The 10739-nt window shown below is 42.7% G+C and overlaps 1 protein-coding gene across 1 annotated transcript in view; it reads right to left on the bottom strand.

Moving 5' to 3' along the window:
• SAMD4A (sterile alpha motif domain containing 4A) overlaps positions 1-10739 on the bottom strand; it is a 240455-nt gene that overhangs the window by 34865 nt on the left and 194851 nt on the right. The window contains exons 4-5 of the mRNA XM_023726112.1: positions 3432-3541; positions 1174-1260 (exon numbers count right to left, since the gene is read on the bottom strand). Of these exons, the coding sequence (XP_023581880.1) occupies positions 1174-1260; positions 3432-3541 (197 nt within the window). The remainder of the gene's footprint in view (positions 1-1173; positions 1261-3431; positions 3542-10739) is intronic.

Genomic DNA, 10739 nt, shown 5'->3' with positions numbered 1-10739 from the left:
CCTTCCAAAGGCTCCCTGGGATTACTAGAAAAGGCTACCACTCAATATTTGCAGGCAATGACCACAAAACTTCCCATTCACTACTCCCAACTGTCCCCTAATACCAGTCTACAATAATCCCAACTCCAGGGCACAGGCAACAAGGGCCTGTTCACCTTCAGACCTTACATGAAATCACATAGTCAGAAGAATAGACACAAATCATACAGCCCTAAAGTATGACCATCATTAGCAGGTGACATCCAGATACAAAGATAGGAAGAGAACCTGTTTAGGCAGACCATTAGTTATTTGAAATCATCATTCAAAGGAAACTGCAGTCACTCTCCTGATATTTACATTGGAATAAACTGTTTTTCAGCATTGAGCATTTTTGAGACTGTTCTTATCAGAGTCATTCTGTTGTTAAGTTATAGTCTGGAATTATTCCCTGGAGAGCCAAAAATGTCCATCCACCAAATGATTTTGATCCCCGCTATTGAACCCTGGCAGCACAGTGGTTAAGTGCTCGGCTGTTAACCAGAAGGTCGACGGTTTGAACCCACCAGCTGATTGGCTGGAGAAAGACGTGGCAGTCTGATTCTGTAAAGATTTACAGCCTTGGAAACCCTGTGGGGCAGTTCTACTCTGTTCTATAGGGTCACTATGAGTTGGAATCGACTTGATGGCAATGGGTTTGGTTTTTGGTTTTACTGAAACCTGGAGTATACATGCTGGGGTTTGCCCCTCTGGGGGCAGCTTTTCTTAAAACCAGATGTTTCCCTGGGTGGACAGCAGGAATGAATGACATTTGCATATTCCCTACATGGTCTTGCTAAGATTTCAGCCTTTGCTTGTGGTTTGAATATCTCACCAACCTCTGCAAATGTATAAAAGGTAGTGGCAAAAGTATATAAAAAGCATGTGCTTGACAGTACTTCATCAGAGTGCTGCCGTGGCCAATAATAGGCAGACTGGACCCAAAGAATAAGTACATTTCAGCTGTCAGGTTACACAGAAGCATTTATAACCAGGAAACTTCACTCAAAATCATTTCATTTTTCTGACTTGGAATAGGAAACAGCATGATACACCTCTGTAAGATATGCCAATGACACTCTCAACTGAGAATTTTCTTTGGTCCATTTTTCCCTGATGAAGGTGGAAATGTTCAGTTGCTTGGTGATAACTTACCCTTTCCAGAGACTTCAGCAAATTTTGTCTTTCTTTGAGTTTCTGAATACTGATGACAATTTTGTGTCTTGCACCTTTGGTAACATTCTGTAATTAAAAAGAAGTATTAGAATCACATTTTTGAGAATCAGCTTAGAGGCTCTCGGAGGTTTTTTAGTTTGTTTACTGTATTGCTTGCTCCCACATGTTCACAGACTACTAAATATCCATTGATCCCTCCCTTTAGTACCTATTGTCATAAATCTCTTCTTATGAAATAGTCTCACTCCCTTTGGTTACATATTTGCCTTTATCTTTTGGCTGTGACCTTTAGGGAGAAAGAGAGTGATAAAGGACAATTACCCCAGTAGGCAAGAAATTTCTTCATAGTCTTAAAAGATAAATTTTAAGTCATACACTCCTCCTCATCTCCAGGTTTTATCACTTCAACCCCTCTCCTACATTAGTCAGTCCACCTTCAGACGTTGTGAAGCCCAGTATAGTCCTCACCTAGTGTCACACAACACAGGGCAAGTTTTATCAGTTTATAGCCCGTCTTCTGTCTCCATAAGGAAAACCAGAATAGAAAATAACATAAACTGATAATTCAGTCATTACTTCAGGTAAATGATTAGGATTCACAGTTAGAGCTGTGGATTTTATCTTCTTAACTGCACAGCAATAGTGGGCCTAAGAATTAATTAAATACGTGTTAATTGCAGATGCCACAAATTTCCAAATAGAAGGTCCTTTCTCAAACCAGATTTCTAATACAAACTTCTGGTGACTTCTTGCAACTATCCCATAGAGTTCCTCCTAAAATAGGAATGGATGGGTATACCAGCGACATCTCATTTACTTAGAAAAATTAAGACTCAAGCAACAAACGAACCTACTTCTCTAAGACGAAGAACTGGAGGAGAAATTTCTGTTTAGCTTTGACTTTGAGTTCAAATGAATTAAAGTACTCTGAAAAGTTTGTGCTGGTCTCTGGCTTTGTCCTCTGTGTCAATTTTTTCTTGTTTTTTCTCAAGTTGAACAACTGATGACTTAGACTTTTTCCTCACCTTTGACCCAAACACAAAAATGCTCTTAGAAACAGTTTTCATCAATCCCTGGGATCTCAAGGAGTAGTCGAGATCCAGAAAGCAGTGGGAGAAGTGTTAGAAAGTTGAAATTAGTGCCTTTCATTCTCTGAGAATGTGCAGTGACTTTGGGCTTTGTCTCACGTCTCAATACTGGTATTCAGCCAGGCCTGCAGAGGTTAACTGAGGGTACTGAATAGGCAACGGGAAACCAGAAATCTGCTGGGAGGTATGCTTCCAGACCAACTATGCCCCAGATGGGACAATCTCCTCTTCCTGTAAGGGAAATATTATTAGCCCATTCAGATCATTAATTCTTTTAAATCATTGCTCAAAGGAAACTGAAGTCAATTTGAAACATGCAAATAGCATTTTAAGCAAGGGAAACAAAGACATCAGTCAGCTCTACTTTCTTGAGCACAGCATGGTAGGAAACATGCTTAGCTTCAGGGGTTCTGTTGACTGGCCTTTGGCATCCACACTTGGGAAGAGATGCCTTAGAACGAAAGAGGAACTCTGTCTTTTTATGTCATGCAGAAAGGAAATGGAATCCGAGACTGGGGAAAATCCTATTCTTGATGATTGTCCGATATTATTCAAGATGATTAGGAGAAAAAACACTTGGTGCAATTTACTCTAATTTCAACTAAGACCAGTCTGAATATGCTTTTGGAAACAAGTTGGGGTGGATCTAAGGCATGGCCTGGTTCTTCTAATCAACAGTCTGGTTAGAAGTTAGCTGACTTGTAAGCAGACTGGACAACAGTCAATCTGTCATTCCTCTGGTTGGGCAGTGAGAGGGAGGAAGCAAGGTAAGCAAAAGCAGGGATACAGATGCTTTCAAGGCATTGGTCAAATGTTACTTCTTCTAGGAGACTCCACTGATTCCTCCCTAGTACCCTTGAACTTATAGAGTGCACCTAGTTTACACCTTTTTCATAACACTTTGTCACACCCTCATTTATCCTATGGCTATTGGCTCATCTTCCCTCTCCTACTAGACCCTGAAGGCAAGAACCCAGCCTTACTCACCATGTACCGCTGGTCAGCACCTGGCAGTTCCTAGAACATGGCAAGCTACTGAGTAGGGCCCGAACAAGGTGTGGGTACAGGCCCAAACAAGGTCTGTCCAGGACTTTAACTTCAAATGCACCTGGGGTACCTTCTCAGGGAACAGTCACCTGATGCACATACCTGAGCCTCCAGCTGGCACTCAGTGAGGGCCATCATTTCCTCATAGGTCATCTGGGAGAAAAGCGCAGCATACTTGTGCAGGCGGAGGCTTTTCAACCAGGCTGGAACATCTATGGTGCAAGATGCGCAAGAGATGGGGAGAGAAATTGAGAGGGAACGAGAAGAGATGATAAAAGATGTGGGAACAGAGAAAGGAAAAGAGGGTGATGGTCAGAGAAAAAAAAAAGGAAAACAAAACCTCTATGTTACTACTTAATTTTGGCAGCAAATTATGGACTTAAAAGTCTGGGTCTACCCTGATATTCCACTATCGGGCTCCTTTATTCTACTTTACTTGTGCTGCTTTAGACTAGGGGTTGCTAATTTGGGGTCCATGGGGTTCAGGGCATACAGGAATCCTCTAAAATTATATTCCAATTTGTGAATGTATGGGCAGTTTTCTGGGTAGAGGGCTGTTCATAGCCTCCATAAAATTATCAGAGATGTTCTTGACCCCCACCCCCCCAAAAAAGCAAGGTATCTCTGCTTTAGCTGGACCATTTCATTGTTGATTTGGAAAGAAATGACTTAGCTATGAAACTTGTCTTTGGACTTTTCCTTGAATGCCAACCACCAATATTCAAAGATCGTTAGGACTTGAGAGTTCAAAGATTGGCTAGATCATAGGACAATGGAAATTCCAAAGCATACCTGAAATAAGACCTCAGTTTAGGATTCTAGAGTTAAAACAATCAAATAGTAAATCTATTAAAAATTCATAGAAGAATTATTACCTTATTAAGTACAATCAAAACACAGGACTTGCCCATATTCTTTTACACCAGAAATTTTCGAGCTGGTAAGGTCTTTGAGAAGTCTCTAGAATCATCTCTCCTCACCTTTGGCCAATTTTATATATGGAAAAACTAAGTGACTAAGTCTACATCACAGAGCAAGTATGTGATGAAATGGGACTAAAACCTAGGTCTCCTGACCCCAACTTTTTCCTAGACTGTATCAACTTCTTGTGAAATGAGGACCAAACAACCTGTTGGTGGTAGGGCATAGATAAGCAGTGACTGTAAAGTACTCTGAAGAGCTAAAGCATTGGGTAAATGTTATTCATGAGGTATTATCCATGAGATATTATCCATTACTAACCATGCTGACTGCAAGATACTGTCCACTGCTAAGTGCTTTATTATGAGGTATTGACAGGGACCACAAACACTCCAAAATAAGTGGAAACTTTCTAATTTCTCAATATTTAGAGTAGATAATTGATTGATTACAGAGGCCTGGCCCACTCTTAAATCAGGCCTTGCCTCCTTGGTGAACCAAAACCTAGGTTTAGGGAAATGTGGGCATAGGATGATTTCCTGAAATTCAAAGATGTAGGAGACGAGAGTAGACATGGTGAAGTTACTTCTTGATTTGCAGTAACATGAAGGCCAAAGAAGGAAAATTTGGGGAGAAATAAAATTAGATAATCAATGGCATTTTAAGAACAAGCTCATCTCACGCAAGAAATCACTTGATTCTGTGCTTGTAAGCCTTCATCCTACTGTGACAAGTGAAGAGTCCCTCTGGGACCATCATTAACCACAAAGAGAAACATAGTACCAACCCCGTACATCCTCAACTCAAACTGTGGTTAGAACAGGAGTCCAGGACATGCCAGATCAGGAATCTGGTATATTCCCTCCTGTGATATCCTGGAGCTATTTTATCAGACTTTATTCTCCATCGTGTTTTTGGTACTGTTGAAATAATGCTAGTGCTTCTACAAAGTGATCAGCAATGAACTTAAGTACAGCTTTGGCTTTCAGGCCAACCACATATTCCCACTTTGCCACCAAGTTTCATATTTGTTATTTACATCTTTGAACAGCCACACATGAATCAATGATCATGATTCAGAAGTTTGAGTAACCCAATGCCACAACTGAGCATAATTCATCACAAAAGAGTATGGAGCAACCTCATGGGCCAAACTTTTACCAGGTGCCCTAAAGCTTAATCATGAAAAATCCACTGATGATAAAACAAACAGGATCCTGAGCTACTGAACCATGTCTCAAACCGGGTGCTCTATAAGCTGAGCTGACAACATGGTGTTTTAAGAGTCAGGAAGAGTAGGGTGAAAATCTCAGCTTGGCAAGTCTCAGTTCAATCAATGCTACTTCCTTTCTATATAACTATTTTGACAACTAGAATTCCCCTGGGGTGGAAGGAAGGGAGTCCATGCCTCATTTATTTGGTTGAAATGCAGATCACTGAGACTAGTTTTCCTAGAAAAAGCTCTTACACAACTTCAGAACATGATGGCTTAGGCCTTCCTGAATTTATTTCTGGATGTGTGCCTGGGGAATGTAAGCTCCGTGTGGCCACATGTTTCTTGGGGCTGGCGGGTGTTGACTCTGCCTTTCGAGCAAGCATCTTGGTGCCTAGTTCAGTTCCATGTGCTTAAAGAGCTTTCCTTTCTGCAATGTTAATTGATGAACAAAGAAGAGGAAATCCCAGTTTTCAAGAACATAGCCTACTAACCTTTCACCTCCTGGCTGGTTGTGAGGCACCTTCCCTTGCCAGGAATTAAAACAAAACTCCATTAAAAGGAAGACAAACTAGAGAACTGAGAGCCTCGACCATTTCACTCCCCCGCCCAAGCCAGGAATTCCAATGACTCAGATACTGGATTCTGTATGATGTTGGCCAGGGGTGAACGCTAACTAAAAAGCTCAGGTCTTTCCCATGGTCCAGATGCCACATTGTTGGACGCAATGCTGAAAACCACCTAACATAATCTCAGACCTTTCGTCATTCTGTGAAGCTGTAGCTGTTGCTGGGAGACACAGAAAAGCAGAGAAGCAAGGGTGTTTCCTGGAAGAGCTTATCCATCATTGAAGGCATGCATGCTTCCTGGACTCCGACCTCTGGCCGGTACACAGCTGTTCAGCTTCAACTGAGCTGCTCCTGGTAGACATGCCAATGGAGAGACCCAGACTCAAAAGTCACACTGCCTTTCACAGTGTGAGAAAGATAAAGATGCTTTTGCTATGTGCTAGGTTGACTTCTTTGTCAAGTATGGGCATCCTGATATTCACTCACAACAGTTACTGAGTGCCAACTGTGGGCCAGGCTCTGCAAAGACATGTCCTTGCCATCAAGGAACTTTTAATCCAGAGAGAATGGCTGATCTCACGAAAAATTATAGAATAGCTGCAGAACAAGTGCTAAGTATACTCAAAGTATACTTCAAGTCTGCCTTGGGGAATGAGGGATAGCTTCAAAGTAGTAGCAATCCTTGAGTATGCTGGGCAGACCATATTGAGAAAGCCATCCCAGGATGTCAGAACAGCATATAAAGTACAGAGCTAAGAAAGCACTCAGGGCAGAGCAAACACTCGGGTGAATGGCAGAGAACAGCTAGAGACAAGGTGGGGCAAACAGGTAGGGGATGAGATGCCTGAGATATTTAATACCAAAACAAGGAGATTAGACTTCATTTTATGGATGCAGAGAAACTGTTGAATTCTGAGAAGCAGAGAGGCACAGTCATTTTAGTGTGTAAGAAAGATGAAGGCTGTCAGTGTCAAGGCTGGACTGGAAGACAGTGAGAGTGGAGGCCAGGAGATGAAACTGGCTTGGGAGGGCAGTGGCAGTGGAGAAGAAATGAATGGAAGCTGACAGTACTTGACAATTACTGAACAGGGAGTGACAGAGAGGAAAGGAACCCAGGATAGTTCCTTTCTTTCGGCTTTGGTGAGATAGAAAATACAGGGGAGGAGCAGGTTTGGGGTGAGAATAGAGATATGGTGAACTCCATTTTAGATCAGCTGAGTGTCATTGCCTTTGGGTCAAGATCTTAAGAGAGGGGTCTGAGCTAGAGAGACAAGTTTCCTTGTCAGTAGCACATGGGCAGTTGTTTTAGCCATGGGAGTAGATTGGATAACTCAGGGAAAAGCATGGAGTAAGAATAGGAGAGTGCCAAGATAGGGCCCTGGAGAATGGGAAGAGAAGCCCATGAAGGAAATGGAAAGAGAAGGCCAAGGAGTAGGAGGTTTCTGGGAGAAAGCACCCTATTCCCACGTGCATGATGGTGGCCCCACACCACAGTAAGCTTCTCCATCCTCCATGAAGCTCCTTCTAGAACTTGTTGCTGCACACAGTGACTTTTCTTCTCAAGATGGCCATTCCTGATAATAATGCTAAACCCATTTTGCATATGCTCTATATTTAACCTGCTGGTCTACCGATGGCCAAGTTTCCAATTATACTGATTTCTATTTTATTTTAGAGTTTGGGTAAATCAGCCACAGAGAGGCTTTGTGATGTGTACAACGACTTATGCAGAAGCTGAGCTCCAATCAGAACTTGGGCTACTTGTCTCTAATGCCTGCTGTGGGAATGGCTGGAACTGGCAGTCAGGTCAACAGGCTTTGTAGCACCCAACCCACAAATGAAGAGGCTCCACAAGAAAGAAAGATGGAACCAATATGGCTGAAGGGTCCAACACAGGGAGAAACATGAAGGGCAGGGAGTAAGGCATTCTTGGAAGAGAGACATATAAACAGCCTCGTTTCCAACAAGAGGGCTTACCTGTGGTTGGGCTAGTCTCTACAGATGGGAGATCAATACCCATTCTCCACAGAGAGCCAGCCTAGTCTCAAAAAATTCTCTCCTTCTAAGATAGAAATGTTTCCTTGGTCTTTGAAGAAGACTAGAGGAAAGTCAACTGAGGAATAAGGTACAAACTCTTCATTGTTGAAGTGAGAAGGAAAACATTCCTTTCAAAAACAAAGAACAGCTTATCAACACCATGAAGATTACTGAAGTCTCTCTTTATTTCTGGCCAGAGAAGAATGAGCAGCCCAATTATGTTCCAGCCTCTGAGCAAAAGAAAGAAGGGGCCTTGGTCTGCAGCCTCTGTGGAGCTGGATCTTCCTGAGGGTACTCTTTGATCCTGGGAAGTGTCCATGGTGGCCTCCAGGAGGTTCCATGCTAGTGGGGAGCCATATGTGAGTCTCAGAAGGCAGAGAGATGGTCTACTTTGGGGTGAAATACCCACTGAGAAGGGTTAGATGCAAATATAGGGACTACATTTCTCTCCACAGTTTCACACAGCCATGACATAGAGAAGTGGTGCTTTGTGTCGTTAGAAGTGGCTGTGATCCACATCAAAAGCAGCCCCGCGTGTGCCCTGCACGGTACTTAAAGCACTTCAGCTGAAGATACATGCTTGATAAGGGATGGAGGTTAAAAGTCTCATGGCCTTTAGAATTTGGGGGAATCCCAGGGACTTGCTTTTCAAAGGCTTCAGGGCTCTCAGCCTATCTGAGGAGAGTTACTACAACTCAGCTCATTAGGACACATCCCTGCAGGTCACAAGTAGGCATTTGGGAATAAAGAAAATGAAGCAAACTTACTAAATCCTGGCCTTTAAATTAAATAAATTAAAGACAGTACCTAGAAAGTCAACATTCAGAAAATAATGACTGTGTTATCATGAGTAGTCACTCTCACCCAGTCACACCAACCTTTATGACCTCAGAAATGCTGTATTCACAAACTTTCTTACAAAGGTTTCTGACAGGTTTCTTTTTCGTAAAAAAGATCATGCCTCTCAATAATTTTTTCTAATCTCATTCTGAGGAAAACAGAGGTTGAAAGTTCTCTATTTAAAAAACAGCTCAAAATCCCAAACCAGCTATTTTAGAGTAAGCACTATATTTCCTTTGCCATGGAGAGAAAAAGTTTGCATAACTTTCATTTAATAAAGACTCTTTAGAAAAGGCAAACAGCATATTTTCACTGTCACTTGTCCCCTGCACTCTTAAATGCTAAGCTATATTTTGATCAAGGTTACTGAAGCCAAAGGTTTCATTTTAACCTTTATCATTTCTATAACAATATATCCATTACCTCTATATTTTCATACTATCATAATAGCACACATTGTAAGTACACCCAGTTAATATTAATTCATAATGGTGAGGCTGACATTCATATAAAGAGAAACAGACCCCTAATCACTACTTCTCTCACACTGGCAACTACAAGGAGAAAGTCATGGAGTTCTTCACTTCTTAGGAGCCCACATCTATGGGCTTTTCTACCCAGAAATCTGGAACTGAGTCTCCAAAATGAACTTGGCTACAGGTAAGCACCATGCTTAAACTGTGCAGGTGATGAGAGGAAGCCAGGGCTTTTTGGGAGGCTAGCCCAAGGAAGACCATGGTATACTTTGGTCCTGGCTTGCACACCTCCACTGGAATGTTCTATAGGTTTCCAACCTCAACATGCCCCAAACGGGTCCCACCCCCAATCTGTTTCTCCTACGACAGATGACAACAGGGGTTATCTAGATGCCCAGGGCAGAAACCTGGGCATCTGCCTACATTCCTTCCTCCCCATCAATGTCTACTTCAATTAGTTACCAAGCTCTTTCAATTCTATCTCATGCAGATGCCACAAACCCATTCCTTTGCTTCCATTCTCGTTGCTACTTGCCTTGGTCCAGCTTCATTTTCCCCCTCAGCTACTGAAACATCCCCCAACTGGCCTCCAAATCCAGAGAATTCCCTGCCCCCTCCTCACTTTGAGATAGTCTCCACACTACTGCTAGGGTCCTATTTCTAATATTCAAATGGAAGCAGGTCATTCTGCTGTGGAAACATCTTCAACAACTTCCACTAGCTTCAAGAGAAAAGGCAAAATCCTTCCCAAAGCCTAGCATCTAGCTTTTCCCTCTCCAGATCCCTTTCCCATCTGCCCTGAACACTCAAGCTATAGGATCTGCTTGGCCAAGCTCTCTCACCACTATGCCTTCATGTATGCTGTTCCTTCTGTGTAGAATGCCCTTCCCTCACCTTGTATAGTTGGCTGACCTGTAATCATCCTCTGAGACTCAGCTTCAGGCCTCTCCTCTTGCAGGAGTTTTCCCTGACTACCCTCACTTCTTGCAGGAACCCCAGCGGCGCAGTGGTTAAAGCGACTGACTGCTAACCGAAAGGTTGGCAGTTCAAAATCATCATCAGCTCCATGGGAGAAAGACGTGGCAGTTTGCTTCCGTAGAGATTTATAGTCTTGGAAGCCCTATGGGGTCTCTATGAGTTGGAAACAACTCGACAGCAGTGGGTTTGGGTTACTGCTTGCACAGCCCCAGGGCGTGTCTCTAACATTTCCACAGTATTGCACCTGTAACAAGCACCTGTTTGCTTCTCATGATGATAGTGAGTCCCTTGAGGCAGGAACCATATCTTTCACCTTTGTCTCTGCAGCAGTTAGACCAAAGCCTGTCTTAGCAGGTGCTTGAAAAAGTCAACTGAA

This window comes from Trichechus manatus, unplaced genomic scaffold, assembly GCF_000243295.1.
Source record: "Trichechus manatus latirostris isolate Lorelei unplaced genomic scaffold, TriManLat1.0 scaffold00010, whole genome shotgun sequence".
NCBI lineage: Eukaryota > Metazoa > Chordata > Mammalia > Sirenia > Trichechidae > Trichechus > Trichechus manatus.
This window is presented reverse-complemented; position numbering and strand designations above follow the sequence as displayed.